At 51.9% G+C, this 20,635-nt stretch overlaps 1 protein-coding gene across 13 annotated transcripts in view; it reads left to right on the top strand.

The window, feature by feature from the left end:
* HM13 (histocompatibility minor 13) overlaps nt 1-20,635 on the top strand; it is a 38,944-nt gene that overhangs the window by 10,131 nt on the left and 8,178 nt on the right. For 7 of the 13 annotated variants that reach the window (XR_003514033.1, XM_027558886.1, XM_027558883.1 and 4 more), the window contains 7 exons: nt 3,313-3,395; nt 9,667-9,755; nt 11,494-11,633; nt 11,731-11,856; nt 12,553-12,610; nt 15,500-15,583; nt 18,515-18,551. Coding sequence is in view for 11 of the 13 variants with exons in the window: in XM_027558886.1 (XP_027414687.1) it covers nt 3,313-3,395; nt 9,667-9,755; nt 11,494-11,633; nt 11,731-11,856; nt 12,553-12,610; nt 15,500-15,583; nt 18,515-18,551 (617 nt within the window). In the remaining 2 variants the exon portion in view is untranslated. The remainder of the gene's footprint in view (nt 1-3,312; nt 3,396-9,666; nt 9,756-11,493; nt 11,634-11,730; nt 11,857-12,552; nt 12,611-15,499; nt 15,584-18,514; nt 18,552-20,635) is intronic. The other 6 variants (XR_003514034.1, XM_027558891.1, XM_027558893.1 and 3 more) reach the window with 1 other exon arrangement.

Here is a 20,635-nt window from a genome sequence, read left to right as displayed (position 1 = left end):
CACATTAGCTGTTCACCGTTTTTCCTTTTCCTCTTTTCCTGGACCTTGGGAGAAGAGGTGGATTTCTCACGTGCTTTGGTTCACAGCACACCGCCATCAGCCATGCCGGGCTGCCCTGCTTGTTTTCTTCACCCCTGACGCCCATCTCCATCTTCCACCTTCATTTCCCTTCACCGGACGCACCTGCCCTCAGGCGTTTGTGTCGTTGGATGTGAGTCTTTTTCAAAGGCATATGGTCTGAGTGTATCTGTGTGTCTTTGGTGAGAGTCTCGTCTCCATACGTGGCACTGTGTCCCTTTCCCTTTCCCCTGTACTCTTGCGATCTCTCCGTGGCTCCGTGTACATGAGCGCGGTGCATCCGACTTGGCTTTTGGCAGATATTTCTCAAGTCTCTACTGTACTGAGTGCTAGGAATACACACGCAGGCCTTTGCCTCAGGACCATCTAATATTTTCAGTATTTAGGATTCTCTCCTTAGGTTAGATTCCCTAGAAAGGAATTTCTGGCAGCAGAGGGTGTGAACATTTTTATTTAAGGCTCCAGACACCTGTTGCTCAGCTTGTCCTCCTCTCCAGGCAGGTAAGCCCCAGCCTGCCTTGCACCAGAAGACACAGTGTCCATCCCCACCAAGTCACAAGAGTGTCATGTTGTGATTTCTGAAAGGCAGCTGCCTGGATAACACAGGCACCAGTTTCTTCCCAAATTCCAGACTGACCACTGGATACAGTTTGCATAACAGTGGCTCTCACTTTCTCACTAGGCCCCTTTCCTCCTCCTGGTTAGGGCACTGGAGTTTGTTGCATTTCTCAAGATCATAAAATTTACCTTATCGCACCTCATTTAAACCTGATTGCTTTGAGGCAGCTTATGAAAATTAAATCCAGTAGCATAAGGAAAATAAAGGAAGAAATTGGGGTAAAGGAGAAAAAAGAATAAAATAGTAGAAAGCAAGGAAGCTTTGGGTGAGGACACTACCCAGACCCTGTGCTCTAGACTCTGCAGACTTGTGCTTCTGCCAGAAGTGCCCCTGACACGGGTATAGCCCTGACTTCTAAAAGTTAAGAATTGGCGCGCAATTCGTAGGCCACACAGTCAAGCTGACCAGAAACTCAAAGACATGGCCAGAGGGAAATTTCTTCCCCCGGCCCGTGTTGAAAGAGCACTGTGTAGTGGGGAAGCACATCCTTGCGAGTTAACTCGGTCCACACGCCTGTGCGGGTCGGAGCGTTCGCCCTGTGCCCGCTGATGTTCAGTCAGTCTACAAGTCTCTGTTGAGAACTCACACACAGGTGCTGTGCTGGGTGCTGGCACTGCAGTGGGGAAAACTGCTGGCCCACCCCTGCCCTCTAGGAGCTTGTTAAGTGGTGGAGACCGACACCAGTCTCGCAATCAGTAGATAAACACGCAGTGAGAGTCCTAGGAAGCGCTGTGGAGTCGAGGCCTGTAGCACCAGAACAGCACGGAGGGACCTGCCCCTGCCCAAGCCCCCACCTCAGACAGCAGCCCCTTACCTGCCTTGCTGCTCAGCCGAGAACCCTAGACATGCCCTCCCCCCACAGCCCGCAGCCCTGGGCACGTCCTGCTTCTCTAGCTCAGAGAGCTGGAGTCTGACCCCCTTCTCGCCATGTCCTCTATCCTCCCACACGCAGTGCCCTTCTCGCTGGGCTGTCACCTTGGACTTCTGCCCTGTGGGGTGTGCCTTCCCCACAACTGCAGAGGAATCCTCTCAGGCCATCAGACCAGGTCACAGCCTTGCCCTCAGCCCTGCAACACCAGCGTGTCTTACCCAGACGAAGCTAAAGCCTTTTTCACAGCTCTGCAGCTTCTGTCTCCCTCCTGCCGTCCCGGCCTCGTCTCCTGGCGCTCTGCTTCCTCCCTCCGCTCCAGGCCTGCAGACCCTCACTGTTCCCTGCACACGGGCACACAAGGCCCCCTGGGGACCCTTCCCGCCGCCTCCAGGGCTCTTCCCCCAGACCTCCTCACAGCCGCTCCCGTTCTGCCTTCAGATCTACTCCTAGGTGAAGTGTCGGAGGCTTTCCTGGGCCACCTGGGTGACAGTCCCACCCCACTCTGCTTACACTGCTGTGCTTTTCTTAGCACCCGTCTCCACCTGACAGTGTGTTACGCTTTCATCTCTTGAGATTCTCCCCCTCTGGAGCCTGAACTCTGTGAGAGCAGGGGCTTTTCTGCCTATTCCAGCACTGAGCACGGCGTACGGCACGTAGCAGACGGTAAACATGAGCTGAAATAATGAAGGTCATGTCGAGGAAAGCTTCTCAGAAGCCCAAGTGAGGAGAAGAGAGCTTCCCAGACAGAGGGGCATGTGCGCGGGCTGCCCGCGGGTGGGAACATAGCACACCAAGGCCAGTGTGGCACGAGCTGCAGCCAGAGAGGCCTGCGGTGGTCACCACGAGGACACGAGAAGCCAAGGAGAGGGTGTGGACTTGAGCAGAGAAGCTCAAGCAGGGAACCTCCTGAGAGGTGTTAAGCAGGGGAGCAAGGTGATCAGACAGGCGTTTAAACAGATCCAAGAACAGCCTTGTTTGACAGTCATCAGTGGCCCTGTGTCCCACTCCACAGCACATTATTTCCCCCCAGTAAGAGGGCCTCATGATAACAAAAGACAATATGATACTGTGACCGTGGAGCCATATAACACAGCCTTTCTAAAGTCCAGAGTTAACAACATGTGACCACTGGCTCTGGAGCCCTGTGAGAGAGAATGTTCCTCAGGTTCACCCAAAATAAGACCCCGAAGCAGCTGTCAGAGCTTCAGTCAGAGCTTCAGGCATCGTTGTGGGAGAGGCGGCCCAGGAAGGGATGGAGAGGGGACGGGGTGCAGGTGACTCATAACCGGGTGGCCACCCACAGGCTCCCTCAGCCGTTGAGCAGAGAGGAGGAAGCTTGAAAGAGTTTGTTCTGGGGTTCAGACGGCTCTCTTGGGACTTTGAACATCAGGCTCCCCTCCCCTGTGTCTGCCCCCCACACACACACCCCATTGCCTGTCTCCAAGTGGAGCCACCAAGGGCAAACCTACAGACTGCTTTAGTCAGTTCAGTTCAGTCACTCAGTTGTGTCCGACTCTTGGCGACCACTTGGGGAGGCATATCTGAGGGCTTGAGGGTCCTTCCCTTTTTCCTGTTGCCATAGAAACTGGAAGCCCCCCTTCCCAGTACCATTTGAGATTCTTCCTGACACTGTTCCCCATCTCCAGAGCGGGGAGACCATCTCCAGAAGAAAAGCAGGGAGTCTGGTTTCCTCATAGCCTCCAACAACCCTGACGTCCTGTTTCTCTTTGTATCTCTGCCTCAGATATTCTCCCAGGAGTACATCAACCTCTTGCTGTCCATGTATTTCTTCGTGCTGGGAATCCTGGCCCTGTCCCACACCATCAGGTCAGAAGGCATCTCTGCGACCTTTGAAGCAGCTTTCTCAAGAGCCAGTACAGGGTCTCGGATGAGAACATGACCTTTGGCGTCATTCAGAGCCAGGTTTGAGTCCTGGCTGTAAAAACCCAAGGGAACTTTTCCCCTGTGTTATACCGTGGGTGACCCTGCACAAGAACCAGAGCCTCTCTGGGCCCCGGTTTCTTTCCAAGGAAGGATAAGACTGTCCGGTGGGCGTTGGCCACCACAGTTGTTAGGGAAATTATCTGTGAACAGTAGTGTCGTGGTAGTTGTCACAGTACTGAGATGAGTGATGCCGGTGCCACCTGCTGCATGTGGTGGCTGCTGCGCACGCGCTAAGCTGGCTTCTCACTTGTGGTCTCAGCTCATAAGAGAGCAAGGCAGTATTGAGAGAAGTTAGGAGCACAGGCTCTGGAATTTGACTACCTGACTTGGAATCCAGACTCTGCCACTTAATAGCCCTGTGACTTTGGGCAGGTTACTTAATCTCTCTGTCCTCAATTTCCTCACCTGAATGTGAAGGAAAATGATCATACCTTTCTCATTGGTCACGTAGAAACTTTTAGGACAGTATCTGACACTCGGTGTGTTCAGTAGCTGTTAGCCATTGTTGTAATCATTGTAATCTGTTGCTTTTAATCCTATGACACATTCAGAAATTGAAGCTCAGAGAGGTTAAGAAATTTGCTAGGATGATACAGCTGATAAGCAGCAGAACAAAGATTCAAATCTAAGTTTCTGTGGCCGCAGAGCCCATCCTCTTTTCACTGCCACCCTGTTCAGATCGTCACGTGCTGTGTCAGTTCAGTGGGGGTTGAAGGAACTAAACCAGGAGTCCTCAGGTGGGGCTGCTTACCCAACGGGAGTGGTGTCCCCAGCCCATCCCCTGGCTGTGACTGCACAAGCACCCCAACCTGCTTCCATCTGGCCCCTTGAAGAGGTACAGCCTCAGGCTGACAACCATGGAGGTGGTCAGCAGACCAGGAAAAGTTCCCGAAAGGCAGGAACGCAATTTGAACTCGGCTCCGAAGGGCAGGAAACCTGGAAGAGGGTGTAGGAGGGAGAGGCCGGGCCGGGAGCCAGAAGGTCTGTGCACATTGTAGGTGCAGTCAGAGAGGAAGAGCGGGATCCTCAGGGAAGCCCTGGGAGTGGGCGGAGCTTGGCCTCGTTCCTCGAGGCAGGATCTGGGAGTCAAGAATGTGGGCCCAAGAGACAGTCAGACCTGGAACCAAGGCTCAAGTTACTCAAGCTCTCTGAGCATCAGTTTCTTCACCTATGAAATGGAGATACGGGGAGTACCTCCTTGGAGGGGCGTGGGAAGGTTCAAGTCAGCATGTCTGTGACATGCCCAGAGCAAGGGGGTATGTCCAGATTCCACCGAGAGTGAGAGCAGCTGGCTCGAGTTCACACAGACATATGGGACCGGGGTCAGTGTTGTCTTCAACTTCACCCACCTTCACCCACAAGGCCGTGTTCTAGGGCCACACCCCAGCCCCCCAATCCTTCTGGAGATCGAGACTGATGAGCCCAGCAAGACAGTGGCAGACCTAGTCACCCTTCCCCAGTGAACAGACCTCTTCTCTCCTGGTGGACCAAGTGAGGGAGGTCATTTCCCATGCTGGTTGTGCCAGTAACTCAGTTGTGTCCAGCTCTGCGACCCCTGAACTGTAGCCCACCAGGTTCCTCTATCCATGGGGATTCTCTAGGACAGAATGCTGGAGTGGGTTGCTGTGCCCTCCTCCAGGGGATCTTCCTGACCTGGGTTTGATCCCATGTTGCAGGTGGATTCTTTACCGTCTGAGCACCAGGGAAGCTCAAGAATACTGGAGTGGGTACCCTATCCCTTCTCCAGTAGATCTTCCCAACCCAGGAATCGGACCAGGGTCTGCTACATTGCAGGCGGATTCTTTACCAGCTGACCTACCAGGGAATCCCATGCTGGTTAGAAGCCCCCCAGTTCTAGCGCATCCCACCCTCCTCAGCATCTGCAAGAATCGTTAGCACAGCCCAAGCACTGCCTTAGCATGAAAAAATATATTTTGTTTGACCAGGTGCTGAGGAGTTGATTATTTCACTTTATTTCAACAGTCCTGCAAGAGAGATCACCAGCCACTGCCCAGCAGGCTATTTTGAACCTGTGTCATTTTGACACCCCAGATCTTTCTTTTTTCCTTTTAGGACAGTAACTGAGAAACATTGTCCAAAATTTCTCATGGATTAACCAAGAAAGAGTTGTCTGTCTTTTAACTAGTTCATAGTTTTTATTGATAGAAATTATCAGCAGAAAATAGAACCGAAGCCACTAAAACTGCACATGGTAATATTTGTCAGTGACTCATTTTCTTGAGACGATTTAGAGCACACAGTGTGACTTGGGAAGGTGAGACCTTGTGAAAATGATGACTGGCCGTGGGCATAAGGGGTACTCACCATTCAGGGTCCAAGCTATCCTCTGAAACAGAAATTGATACAGACTGAAAAACTGGGATGAATGGGATTAAAGAAAGCCTTACTATAAAATGTACAGGGAAAAGAACTGAATCAGATAAAAATAATTTTAGTAGAAAAGGGGGAGGGCATAATTTAATTGTGCTATTTAGATAGTTGATCTAAGAATTAAGTTTACCTTCCTTTGATCGAATGGAGTTTTCTTAAGTATTTTCTCCTAGAAGTCTACAGTACTGTTAAAATTTTGGTTAGTTGTTTGTATGTATCCCCAAACATAGACCTTCCTCAGAATCCAAACAAGGACTGCAGGTTCAAGACAGGAAAACTGAGGCTCAGAGAGTGTCACAGCCTTCAGGAGCAGAGTGGTTTTGAGCACGGGTCTAACTGTGCAGCCACGTATTTTTTGTAGTTTTGGCGAAAATGAAGGAGAAAAGAGAGCTTAAAGATGGGGCCTGGGCACGCGCTCTCCGATGGGCCTGTAGTCTCCTGAGGACAGCCAGAGGAGGGTTCTGTCTGCTGAGAGGCTGTGGGGGCTGAGCCCCAAGCCAGGGAGTCCAGGCGGCGGTGTTTGTGGGATTCCTTCCACTTCCCCAGCTGCCGTGAGCCTCCCAGGGAAGAAACCACAGCCTGGAGTGTTACAGCAAAGTGAGGGCCCACAGCCTGCCTTCACCCGCTACAGCCACCAAGACTCATGCCTGTGCCAGTACCCTTCCTGCCAAGGGAACCGTGCAGCTTATTTTTACCACCTCTGAGCTCATATCCCACCTAGCTGACCTTTAGAGGATAAGGTCCCTAAGACCACGATCTGCAACCCCAGGAGGGAGAGGCCACACACCAGTTTGCCCTTTGCCTTCACCCCCAGGGGAGAAGGGCAGCAGGATGTGGTTTCCCAGCAGAAAGCAGTGACCTTTAGGCTTGACGTGAGCCATCAAGGGCTGGAAGGAGTGAGTCTCTGCCTGCTACAAAACCTGCATTCAGCAAGCATTTACCAGCTGCCTCTCAGGACCCTTGCCCTTAAGGCAGGCTCACACCAGCCAGGTTGCTTGTCTCTTGCCCCGTATTATCCAGCAGCCCCTCTTCTTGGGATAACAAAGACATCTGTCTAGAGACTTCATACTTGGAGTTGAAGCTGCAGTTAAGCTTACAGGGTGCCAAACATTCATGTAATCCTCTTAATAATCCAATGAGAAAGGTATTGTTACAGTGTTCCAAATGAGGAGACAGTTGCAGGAACAGTTAAGTAACTTTGCCAAGGTCACACAGTTCAATGGCAGAGCCAGGATTTGAATCCAGGAAACCTGGCTCCAGAGTCCATGCTCTCAACCCCTTTCCCTCTGCTTGTAGGGCTCCTAAGTTTAGCGCCTCAGGCCTTCTCTCTGCCTCTACACACACCCTCTGGCTTCATGCTCCTGAAACGTGATTCAGTGAACAGAGCTGAAACTGGCTTCCAGCCTCATCCCTCCCAGCTGCTGCCTCCCACCTGCTCAGAGCCTGTTTGTGGAAACCCACTCCCAATTGCATCTTGTATCAGTCGTGTCTACATGATCACAAAGCCTTGTCATCATTCATGTCATACCTCTGTAGACGGGAAGGGATTGGCTGTGTGTTGAATGGAAACTTAAGGCCCAGAGATAGTTCTTAATCCACATTTTCTTCCTCCAAGCTCCAGGGTCTTAGAGAGCTCCCTTTTCCCTGCCTTTACCTCTGTGCCCTGGGTACCCCTTGGCCTGGGTCCATTTTCCTTTAGCTGGGAGCACCATTGTGGATTTGCCTGCCCCATCAGTCATCAGTCTGATCTGGCATTGCTGAATGCTTTCAAGTTCAACCACCTGCGATGATAGACATTGAGTACTTATGACCCCTGTTGAGGATCTAACGCTGGGCTAAACTTCTCCCTCTCCCCTACTTTCACAGCAGCTCTTTGAATCAGGTGGTATTATCCCCACATTCAGCAGAGAGACTGATGCACTGAAGTGAGCCCAGGGCCTCATGTGGCAGAGCAAGCATCAGGGCTGGGCCACCCCGGTTTGTGTCTGCTCCACGATACTGCTTAGTATCCAGACCCAGACTGAGCCAAAAGCCCTGGTTTTCCGTTCTGTTCTGAAGGCAATCCAAAAAAGAAAGTCTCTGCTCCCTGCCAGGCCAGGAAGTAGACCATGCTGAGTAATCAGAATGCTTCCAGAGACGAGGCCAAGCCCATCCTGAGCCACAAACAGGCCCCATGGAAGGAGTGAATGTGAGCCCGCTCTCGCCCAAGGGGCTGTGATTCATCTCACTTATCAAGTCCAGCCGAGTTTGTAAAAATCGCAGGCCTGGCAAATTATGGAGTGGGGTGACCATCAGGTCATCTGACTTAATAGATCTGGAAGGGAATCCAGGAATATGCAGTCTTTTTTCTTCCCATGTTTAATTCCTTTTATTTGTATTCCGAAACTGACAGCATGGTTATTACTCAAATTAGAGGTGACAATAATTCAGCTTATACTGTTCCTGCTTTATCTGTGTTGGCACAGTTTATATAATAGTTAAGGAATCATCCAGAAGGAATTGCTGCTTGCCAGCATCTCTAAGTGTTCTGGGAAACTGATAATTAAAGGAAATGGTCAAAACAAATCCCCTCAAGAAGAATACTAGTCAACTCAGGCTTGCTTTCGGGTCTGCTAACTGCTAAAGTGTGCTAGATTTTTGCAGGATTTAAAAAACATATTAAAGTAGTTTCAGACACTTAGAAGGATTTTTTTGGGGGGGGTTTGATCCCTGAGTCAGGAAGATCCCCTGGGGAAGGAAGTGGCAACCCACTCCAGTATTCTTGCCTGAAAAAATCCCGTGGACAGAGGAGCCTGGGGCAGCAGTCCAAAGGGTCGCAAAGAGTCACTGAGTTCCAAGCACACACACAAGAGGCTACCTGTGAAAGAGTGATTAGATAGCCATTTTAATGGGAAGTCTCCAGTAGCCTCAGAACGCAAAGGAAACTGCAGCTTTGATTTGTCACACTGCACACACCTGGATTGCGCTTGAAATAAACAGACTTCTGAGAAATTGGGACAGAGGGTTTACCTTTTTGCTTCTAGAGTCAACAGCAAAACTCACGCCACCTCACCATCTACCTCTCTGTCTTGAGCCCAGGAGAAAGGGCTATGCATCTCATTTCCCTTATGAGTCTGCCCACAGTTTGTGCATCATGGCTTTACTGTGGACCAGGCTAGGTCCACTGCCTCTGGCTGGGCAGGGAGCTGGCAAGGATGTGGTTTATCTGGGGCTATTTGCAGTTAATGGTCCCCTCTCAGCTGCTGGCCTTCCAGCCGCCTCAGCAATATGGGCCCAGGCATTCTCACTCTAAAGAGTCAGATCTCACCAGGCTACTAGTCGGCCCCTTATTTCAGCTCTGCTGTCTGCCTAGACTCAGCGGGTCTCCTTGAAGAGTCAGGACTTACCCTATGCAGGCTTAAGCCAGAATATGCATTCTTGACGGGACTCTCATACAGATTGTGGATAAACCAGACTTTGGAATCCATTGCTGTCCTAAAAACTGTTTTATGTGAAAGTCTGCCTCTTTTGTGTTTCTTGGGTAATAACTAAGAGGCTAGGTTCAGGTCTCAAATCAGCTCAAGATACTGATTTCCCATGTAACCCTGGGCAGTCACTTGCCCTCTGAGGGCCTGTTTTCACATCTCTACAATGGGCACAATAACACCTACCTCTCAGGGCACCTGTGAGGTTGTTGGGAGATAACAGCTTGTAAACAAATGTCTGGGGTTGTGGGACCCCCACAGGGGCTCTGTTTGCCAACCTGCTTTATCTTTCCTTTCAGCCCTCTCATGAATAAGTTTTTTCCAGCCAACTTCCCAAACCGACAGTACCAGCTGCTGTTCACACAGGGCTCTGGGGAGAACAAGGAAGGTCAGTGCTGCCGCCACCCCCTGCCTTGGCCGTACCTTGGATTTCTTCCCGCTCCCTCCCCTCCCCTTTGTCTCTCCGATACTGGGACTCCCCGGTACAGCAAGTGATGGGCAAGGTGGGCTCTGGGATGACATCCCCACTCTGCCGCTGGGTGCACACTGTTACCTCTCTGAGCTTTGGGGGGTTTTGTTGGGCTTTTTTGGTTTTGTTTTGGTTTTTCATCTGTAAAATGAGCATCATAATGTAGTACCTCCCTTATAAGCATGTTGTTAGGACTGTGAGTAAGTGATGAGTGGAAAGCATTCAGCACAGCGCCTGGCTCAGTAAACAGTAAACAGTCGGCTCCTGAAGCTATTTTTATCATGTCTGTTTTTAGTGTGATTACTTCCCTAGCTATGATTTGAAAAGGAGGTTCCATGGCTTTTGAAAAAAATGAAAGCCACAGGGAATTGGGGAAAGCCTGGGTCCTGTGAGTGAGTTAGGGTGTGGGTTCGACTGCTGTAACAGGATTATCAACAGCTTGGACAGGTGGAAGGTATTTCTCTTTTGTGTACAAGTCTGAGCTTGTGAATGTCACACTTGTTGGGGATGTGCCCAGCACACGCTGCCTTGTCCCTGGAGAGCAGCGATTTTATATGATTCCTTTGTGCATCTGTAGGCATCTGTGCCCAGTCAGTGACCATGGGGGTTTTCACCTGTCTTGTGCTCTGCTGCACTCGGGTCAGCGGGTCCAGGGTAGCACACCATTGCTTTGCAGGCTGTCCCAAAGGACGGAGAGGCAGCTGTTCCGCAGGCCCATTTAGCTGCAGGGGAAGCTGGAAAATGTGGCTGAGAGCTAGTTGGCCTCGTTTCCATCAGGGTATTGTCACCACAGAGGGGTGAACAACGGTTGGGGCCAACCAGCAGTCCACTACAGTCTGGAATCTGAAAGGAAAGCCTGCGCTCTGTAACCCTGGGCAGGCTCCACCACCTCTCTGGGCCTCCTCAGTAGGACACTCGGAGATGATGGAGAAGGGGTCTAACGTCAGGATGTCTGCCACAGGCTCCCCAACAGAGCAGGCTCGGGGCCTCCCGCTTGCCACTTCTCCAGGCCTCTCTCTCTCACCTGCTTCCTCCTCTACTGGTGACACAGGGCTAACCAGCAACCTTCTTGACTCCTTTGGCGGCAGAGTAGAAAGATTCCTGAATGAACTGGGACCTTGCAAGGGCCTTGGGCTCAGTGCAGTCAGCATTGGTTGAGCACCCACTGTATGCAGGCTCTGTGCTGAGTGCTTTGTAAGGACCACCTCACTTGCTCCCCATGGCAGTCCTATCAGAGAGGTGCTGTGACCCCCATTTTTTTGTTTTGTGTTTATTTCTTTGGTCACACCTCTTGGCATGTGAACCTTCCCCAACCAGGGATCAAACCCACGCCCCCTGCAGTGGAAAGGTGGAGTCTTAACCCCTGGACCACCAGGGAAGCCCTGTGATCCCCTTGTTACAGATGAGGAAACTAAAACTCGAAGAGGGAGCCGCCTCCCCAGCTGGCTGCCCAGCTGCTAGTGCAGAGCGTGGGCTTCTAGCACCGTGGACCACCTCCCACTGACCCTGCGTCAGGCCTGGGTTCCCTCTGGGCCTCCATTCCCTCCTCTAGGAAATTGGAGAGTCTGGGGTTGGGGAGGGCTCCAGTGAGCACCCCCAGCCTGTGGGTCTCTGACGGAGCCCACAGCCATGCCCTCCTCCGTCCAGGGGCTGACAGGTGGGAGGGGCAGCCCCGCCCCGGGGAGTGGACTTACCCGGCCTCTCTGCCCAGAGATCATCAATTATGAGTTTGACACCAAGGACCTGGTGTGCCTGGGCCTGAGCAGCATCGTTGGCGTCTGGTACCTGCTGAGGAAGGTGAGTAGCCAGGGCCTAGGCAGTTGCGGGGGGTGCTGGAGCGCTGGAGGGGCAAGGTGGTGACCGGTGAGGTGGCCTCACTCTCGCCTTCCCCCAGCACTGGATTGCCAACAACCTCTTCGGCCTGGCCTTCTCCCTTAACGGGGTGGAGCTCCTGCACCTGAACAACGTCAGCACCGGCTGCATCCTGCTGGGCGGGCTCTTCATCTACGACATCTTCTGGGTGAGTCGGGCAGGGACGCACAGGAGGTCCGGTGGAGGGCAGCCACCTTGACCTGCAGGTAAGGCCCTAGATCAGGTCCTTTCTGGGGCAGTGCCCTCGGCTGTGAAGTAGATGACAGAGCAGAGTCCCACCCCTGCTCACCGAGAGCTCACCTTTCTTTGCCCTGTGCCTGCCAGCCGTCCTCTCTCCCTCACAGTGAGCCCGGCAGGGGATTGCTTATCCCATGTCTCTCCAGCAAGCAAGTTGAGGCTCAGAACAGCTGAGGCAGGGGTGGTTAAAGCAGAAGAGTGGACACTGTTGAGCAAGACACTGACCGTAAGGACAGAGACTGTGCGCTGGGCTAAGGGACCTGCCACCCTTGCTGAGAGGCACCCCTGAATGAGTGGTGCTGGAGGACTTCCTCTCTTGGGAAGGACAGAGCCCTGACCTGACAGGATGCCCAGCCAGGGCATCAGAGATCCTTTCCTAACTCCTTGGACTTGCCCCTCATTGCTGTCCAGACAAGGAGCCCCAGGAAGTGTCCATTTAGCCATGTCGTTGGCTGCCTCATCTCAACTTTACATCTGCTCTGGAACCCTTCTTGGCTCCCTGTCCCTCTCCCGCCCATCGCAGGCAGCCCCTTGTTGAAAAGCCACGCACAGCCATTCCTTCCCATCTGCACACACTTCCCTCCAGACTCCTCTCTTCTCCTTTTAGGTATTTGGCACCAATGTGATGGTGACAGTGGCAAAGTCCTTTGAGGCACCAATAAAATGTAAGTGACCACCCCACCATGGGGAGCCCGTCTGCCCCCACCCTGGTGTCGCATTCCCGCATGGTCCCTGATTCAGTTAATACCCTCCCTCAGCTGTTTCTTCTCCAAGTTCCCTGGTGTCTAGGGCCTGGTTTCCTTCTCTTTGATTTGTCGGCTGTATTCCCACACAGCCATCCTCTGGCCAGCTGGTCATAGAGAGCGGTGTCTAAAACAGCCTGTGGCAAGGCAGGCGGGGCCTCCAGAGGAGGACACCCCCACATCAAGACCTGGAGCCCCCTCCCTGGATCCCTGTAACACATAACCAGCAGGTGTTGTCTGCCCCACTCCTCTCACACTTCCCTGGTTGTGTTCTTCAGTGTATCCATTGTTAGAAATATTAGAAACCTCACCTACAGACCTCTGTAATGTGGAAATGTTGTCCTTTCACTCGGCAACAAGCCCGGTGGCGGAGCATCTAGAGTTGGGTTTATGACCATCGGTGGCATTGCCAAGAGCCAGGGTCACCTCAGTCCTCCACCCCACCATTCTCAGCATGTTCAGGGGCAGAAAAGGGGAACTTTATGTCTCCCTTTCATCAGAGAGGGATGTTTTTTCCTGAATTCTCCCTGCAGCCTCTCTCGTATTTCACAGGCCAGAATCAGGTCACAGGCCCAAGTTCATTGTTCCTCATCAGAGGGGGATGAGAAAAGCATGATGAGCTTGGGGTTTAAGCCTTAGACTGTCAAGAACCACTCCCTGGCATCGCGAGACCCAAAGAGGTGTACGGAATCCATCAGACATGATGGAAGGAGGAAGGGGGATCCTGTTGGGCAGTCAGGATGGAGCCGGCCCCAAGAGCCAAGCAACAGCTGTGCTCCTCATGGTCTGACTCCACAGCTGCACACGGGTCCTCTCCGTCAGCCGGAGAGAGGCTCACGGTCACACGGCTGCTCCTAGATGCTGCACAGGGTCGCGGCTCAGTGACCCCAGAGGAAAGTTCCTCCCAGCTTTGGCTTGGATGAACCCATGGGGCCTCTCCGGGCCCAGGAACTAGGTTCTCCCATTGGGAGTGGTACAGAGGACAGGGTCACCGCCTTCTGCAGTGCTTGGGGGCAGTGTTTTGAGTTGGCAGCCTCCCAGAACCAAGGGTGTAAGGTGAGGGCAGTCGTGCAGAGCAAGAGAACAGATGCTGGCCAAGCCAGAAGAGCAACTGTGCCTCACGTGCTGTGATGGATGAACCCAGCCAACAGGTCAGGAAAGCTTTCCTGGGTCCCAAAGAATGCATATGCGTTTAGCAAGCGTGAAGGGGCAGTAGGGGCATTTGAAAGAGAGAACAGCTTCAGGCCAGCACTGCAAGCAGAAGAATGCGTGAAAGGAGCAGAGAATCGGAGAAGGAGCATGGTGACTTTAGGGGAGCAGCAGAAAAGAGGCCAGATTTGAGGAAGCCGAGGATGGCATGTCAGGGAGCCCGGCTGCTGCCCAGTGGGCAGTGAATGAGCCATTGGAAGACTCTGGACAGGGAAATGACAGTCCCCTCTGGTTTCTGGTGTTTGGAATTGGGGATTTTGTCTTATGGGGAAAGCTTGTTGCCCTCTACTGCTAGGAGTAGTCTAGCAGAGTGGTTAAGTGGACAGTTAGTGAAGTCAGAAAGTCTGGATTTGAATCCCATATTTGATACGTGCTGGCTGTGTGGCCTGAGTGGGGAGACTTCATCTCTGTAGGTTTCCAGATCTGCCACTCAGGATTGAATGATAGCAGGTTTAGGAGGCTCAGACAAGGAGGGCTGTAAATCACTGTGACTGTATTCAAGGCAGGAAAAAGTGGACAGGGAAGGACTCTGTCCGATTCATTAGGGAAGCACAATCTTGGCCCAGAACCCACCCGTCTTACCTCTGTTTATATGCCATTGGCTGGAGCTGGGTCACATGACCACCCCTAGCTGAAGGGAAGTCAGGAATTCGGAGACCAGATTGTCCTGACTGTCTTAGCCTTATACCATGCTTGATTCATCACCTAGGAGGGCAGCCTCACACAGAAGCAGGACTGGGTTAGTAAAGACGTAACAGTTAAAGTTAACAGTGTGTTCAAATAACCTAATCTTCATCACAACACTATAGGGTCAGTTCGGTTGTTATACCCATTTTACAGGTGAGACAATTAAGGCCCAGAGTAGTTAAGTAAACTGTACAAAGTCACACAGCAGATCCAGGATTCAGACCCACACAGTCTGACCCTGAAGCCCACACATAACTGGTGAACTTCTGCTCCAAGGCTGTCTGGGTGAAATCCAGTTACAGCTGCCCCTTGCCATAACTGGACATACAGGGAGGCGTTTTCCTCAATCTGTATTTCTCCAAACAAGTTGGCCCGCAGGATTTCTGAGTAAGGGGCTATAAGCAAGGGGTTTGTAGGTATGTAGCCTCCTCCTCGACTGAAGTGACTTAGCAGCAGCAGCCTCCTCCTCATCAACAGGTACAGAAAGCCTGTAGCCCAAGCTCTTCCTTCTTCAGAACAAGGCTCTGTCCACATGTCCTGTGGTGAGATGGAAAGCCTATTAGATGCCAGCACTGTGTGGGCTCTTTCATCTTTTATATGCTGGGCTTTGGGGTCAGTCCCATTTAACCAAAGAGTTCTGGCTATTAAAAGGCATTGAAATTGTATGACATGTGAGTTATAGCTCAATAAAGGCATTAAACCTTTAGCCTAGATGATTCTAGATTCTTCCTGCTCTAACTAGCTGTGATTCCAGATGGACACACCCCCCTTCAGCTCGTCAGCATCCTCTTGACTCCCCATTCCCATCCTCCCACCCAGCAACGCAAGTGTGTAAGTTCCATACACCAGAGATGGAGGCTGGGAGTGCATGAGCTGGCTCTCACCAGCTCCTCACATCCCTGCCTCCCCCTCCAGTGGTGTTTCCCCAGGACCTGCTGGAGAAGGGCCTGGAAGCGGACAACTTTGCCATGCTGGGACTCGGAGACATCGTCATTCCAGGTGACGGGGCCAGGGCAGGGGCCAAAGTGCAGGGGGTGGAAGGGGATTCCATGGAGAAGGAGTCGTCCTGTGAAACACAGTCTCACTCACCAGGAGAGGGAAGAAGGAAGGGTTAGGCTGTGCGATTCCCCCATCATCACCTGCCCAGGGTTTGGTGAAGGGCGTCCACCTCAGCACACATGGAGCAGAGGCGTGGGCTGGACCCTCGGAGGAATGGTGGTGAGCAAGACTGCCCTCATGGAGCTTGGCTGGGTGAACAGACATTACTCGAGAGCTGCAGAAATAAATGTATATGACAGATTGAAATATAAGCACATTCAGTGGCAGTCTTAAAGGAATCTGGGCCCCTCACATTTGCACGTACACACACCCTTCCCAGCGTTTACAGGTGACACAGGTGTGCTAGAACTGCCACAGTCTCCTTGGCCCCCCTCTCCCCAGTGCTGGGAGGACACCAGGGAGAGCACGCACTGTGCGTGGACACGGGGCACACAGCTGTGCTCCTGTGTCTGCAGTTTTAGCAGAGGGACCAGTGGCCTGCACCTGCCTGACCACACGACCTGGCCTCTGGGTCCATCATATGTGTGTGGGTGCTAGTCAGCACGCCTGTGGATATGGGCACAGGTACGCCTGTGTATGGGCCTGAGCATGGGCACGCATCCTGGGGGCCTGCAGCCCAAACTGCTGGTCAAGAAACTGGGCAAAGCTGAGCTGCCTCTCTCAGGGCAGCTAAAACGGCTGAGACTTGGATGCTGTGTGCCTGGAAGACCTAGGCCCGGTGACAGAGGTGCTGCGCACCCAAAGAGCATTCTTACTCCCTAGTCACAGAGGCTCGGGTCAGAGGGTTAGAAGCACCCCTGGTGTTTGCTTAAAAGAAGAAAGCTTGGAACAAATTAAAAGCCAGTTTGTTTTCCAGTGTAGGAAGTAATAGCCATCCTGCTAGTGAGCGGGAGTGTACAGGCACTTCTGTGTGACACTTTCCTTTTATGATACGTATGGTGGTGAAGCAGAGGCTTTCTCTCTCGTAGCAGTGAGCAACCTGAGGCTCAGAGGTGAAGGGACTTAACGTAAATTCACACAGTAGCCGGCAAGAGGGACAGGACTCAGACCAGGTCTATCTGACTGCAAAGAAAGGTGATGCTGTCAAAACCGCTTTTATGCAGTAACAACCATAGTAAGATCACGATCCTGGAGCCGTCGTTTGTTAAGCACCTGGTGTTTGCCAAGCAGTATGCTCAGTGTTTTCTTATATATTATCTTTGCTACTTTTAGCAGCCCGATGAGGTAGAGAGTATTTCCATTTTGCTGATGAAGAAACTGAGGTTAAGAGAGACTTGCCTAAGAGGTCATGCATGGTCCTGAATCCAGGTGTCCCCATAGCTTGTGGTGCTGGGAGGCAGGGAAGAAGCCCCATCAGGGATGAAGAAATGTGTTCGGTTCGCCCTGCAGAGCAGGGTCTGTCCAGGCACCCACAGACTTCCCAGGCGTCCTTGTTAGGTGGTGCTGGGCTCCAGGCCTGCACAGGACATCTCTGCATATCCACCAATCCCTGTATGTATCAGAAGTCTTCCAACAGTCACAGTTGGTGTGACTTATTGCATCCTCTCAGAGCCTCAGGGATAATCTTGAAGGAAGAATAGGTTGCGGGGTGTTATTTTAAGAATCAAATGCAGTATTATGAGTAGAAGAAGCTCTTGGGAGCTCTGACCTGTGGATTAGTTGAAGAGCAGTTGTAGAATTCAGCTGCCAGGGGCCACTGAATTCCTAGTTTTGTTTCCAGAAAGGCAGCATTTGTCTGTTCTCACCACCCACCAGCTCCCAGCTGTAGTCTTCGCTGGGGACTAAATCATTTTCTTCTTTGAAATGAATCACATCTTGCCAGTCGGTGCTTCTCATCAGCATAGAATGTTTGCTTCCTAAGAGCTTGCTCTCAACCAAATGAGGTTCAGCCCTGCTGTGTCTGAGCCCAAAGACAAGTCAGGGAGAGACACAGGGATGGCCATGTGTGTGCAACATACCGAGGCTGGACTGGGTGGCTGTGTCTCAGGGACTCAGGTTTCTGGGGATGACTAGGCCAGATTTCAAAGTGCAAATAGGAGTGCAGTGGGTGGACAGAGTTCACTGTCCCCACCTGAGCTCCTGCAGAGCCTCCTAGTGTCCGCTTCTGCGCTCTCCCACCCACCAAACAGCTGCCACATGGGTCTTTTTCGAAATCTTTTATGTTATTCTCCCACTTAGAACACTTCCAGAAGTGTCCCCTTACTCCTAGAATAAAGACCCAACTCTTCTCGCCCCCACGGGGCCCTGCCTGGCAGATCCGGCCCCCAGCATCTCCTACTCTGGGCTGCAGCCTGTCCTGCCACACCTCCTGAGCTCTGTTTCCTCAAGACCTTTGCACATGGTCTTCCCTCTCCCTGGCAAGTGTCACTTCCTCAAAAAAGCCCTCTTTCCTCCCCACCCAGCACCCCCAGCTTGGGTCTCATCCCATGATAGACCTTGCCATGACACAGGAGCACCCTTTCACAGTTACAGTCTCACACTGGTCTTTGTTAACATTTGATCAGCATGCCCACCCCAGGTTTTGCTCCCACTGTATTGCCTACAGCATCTAGTGCCTAAGCATCCTGTAAATGTTTGGTTGCACCCCGGGTGGTACAGCAAATGGTGCTGTGAGGTGCCAATCAGTGTGGTCCCAGGCCAAAACAGTCTACCTGGAACAGTTCTGCCACTTCCTCCCTCTTCCAGTGAGGCTTCCCCATTGTTCCAGGTGGACTGAAGGTAGAGAAACAGGATTTCTGCTGGCAGTTGGCAGTCTCAGCCACACCTTGTCCCCTGATGATTGCTCTGTGGCTGAGAATGGCAGGCTGGGACCCAGCTGTCAGTTGTATGCTTCTTCCCTATCTCCATCTAACCCTGGTTTTCTCCCCGCAGGAATCTTCATTGCCTTGCTGCTGCGTTTCGACATCAGGTAAGCCACTTAGGAACCCTAGTCCTCAGGTTCTACAAGTGAGGCCTTCCCTGACCCAGGCAGGAGATTCTCTAGGGCTCCTCCATTTGGAGGAGCCCAAAGAGGGTACCTCAGGTCACAGACCCTCCACCCAACAGCAGCCGGAACAATTCTGATTTTATCTGCATTGTACATTCTGAGATTCTAAGTGCCCAGAGAGCCTGGAGAGGGTGGGGAAGGTGTGACTCACAGGCTGAGGTGGAATCCCAGAAGGTCCTGGTGGCGCCCCTAGTGCTTTCTCACTGAGTGGTCTTGGCAAGGAAACTGACCTTTCCAGGCAAGGTTTCTCATCCTGAAGCTAGTGGTCGTTCCTGCCTGGGGCTGACGGGGACAGTGTGGAGGGAGTGCTGAGACTGGCTGGCCTCGGTGGCTCCCAGGGCATCCAGCAGCAGGTGCAGCCCTCATTGCCACCGACTTTTATCAGCCACGGGTCAGGTCTCCGTATCCCAGCTGCTCTCGCTGTTACCCACCCTCTCCTTACTCAGACATGCTTCAGTCCCTTGTAGAAAGTGAGCACAAGGGAGAGGGAAGGGGGCCAAGCTGAGCCACCACTTGAAACTCAGAAAAGGTTGCACCTTTTCAGGTGGGTGAATGCACCTGGGCAAAGCTGGGCCTGCCACCAGCAGGTGGCGCCCAGTCTTCCTAGAGGAGGGCTTTCTGCATGTATATGCTTAATTTTGAGCTGGTTTATGGACTATTCCTTAATCTCCTTATGTCCAGTAGTTGCAAAAACAGTAATAATGTTGAAAGTGGTAGTGAGAAACCCATTGCCAGCATCATGGAAGTCCAGGCTGCATGCAGAACCGAACTTTTCCCCTGCTCACATCACTCTGGGTTGTTTGGGTAGGGCCACTGTGGAGCCTTTGGGAGGGACCTGGCCGGTCTCTAAGTAGAAACACGTCTGTGCTGTGCTGGCTGCTCTACTGCTAGGTTTCCAGAGGTCATACAAAGAGAAACCTATAGGAGTCTCCAGGCCATTTGCTAGAGAACCAGGTTCAGCTGGCAGCACCCTCCAAGGAAGAATCCTTGTCCTGCAGGTCCTTGGGAGCTTGTTCCAGAATCTGCACCGTTCCCAAAGGGAGTCTCTTGTACTCCAGGCTGCACAGCAGGACTGTTCTCAGTGGACTGCGGCTCCCAGCTCGGAAGCCGCCAGGGCAAAGGGAAAGGAGTCGGTCCCCCTTCATTCCACAGATGTTGCTAGACACACACAAAGGTCCTGAGCTGGCTTCGTGAAAGGGCATCAAGTGATGGCAATGCCAGGATGCTTGTGGGTCAGCTCTTCTGAAGCTGACCTTAAGCGAATTGCCCAGGAAGCCACTGGCATTTTATCCTCGTAATCAGCATCTCTTTAGTATCCATAATGGGTTACTGAACTGTTAGCTCCACTGCACTTAAAAGTAAGAACTTAACTTAAGTTTCTGCATCTTAGTGCCTCAAAACATGAGCCCCAAACCAGCAAGGACCTACAGTTTAGCACAAGGAACTGTACTTAATACTTTGTAATCACCTATAAGGGAAGAGAATCTGAAGAATATATGAATATCTGAATCACAGTGTTATACACCTGAAACTAACGTGATATTATAAATCAGCTACACATTTTTAAAAAGCCAAAAATAAAGTTATAAAACACACATACACACAAATACCAAAATGCAGATCCCCATACCCATTAGATTAGACTCCCTGGGAACTAGGCCTAGCACTCTGTTCTGTTCTGGGGGGGGTTTGGTTCTGTGTGTTTTTTTTTGTTTGTTTTTGTTTGTTCGTATTTTGGACCATGCTGCTCAGCTTGTGGGATATCAGTCCCTTGACCAGGGGTTGAACCCAGGCCATGGCATTGAAAGCCTGGAATCCTAACCGCTAGGCCGCCACGGAATTCCCACACAGTTCTTTATTTTTTAACATGCTGTCCGGGTGATTTTTATGCTGACCTGAGCTTCATAGCCGCTGTTCTCGATTATAGCATTTGATATTCAGCAACCATCAGGGAGATGGCGCGTGGCATTCCTGTTTTGCAGATGATTAAACTGAGGCTGAGCGAA

This window comes from Bos indicus x Bos taurus, chromosome 13, assembly GCF_003369695.1.
Source record: "Bos indicus x Bos taurus breed Angus x Brahman F1 hybrid chromosome 13, Bos_hybrid_MaternalHap_v2.0, whole genome shotgun sequence".
Taxonomy (NCBI): domain Eukaryota; kingdom Metazoa; phylum Chordata; class Mammalia; order Artiodactyla; family Bovidae; genus Bos; species Bos indicus x Bos taurus.
This window is presented reverse-complemented; position numbering and strand designations above follow the sequence as displayed.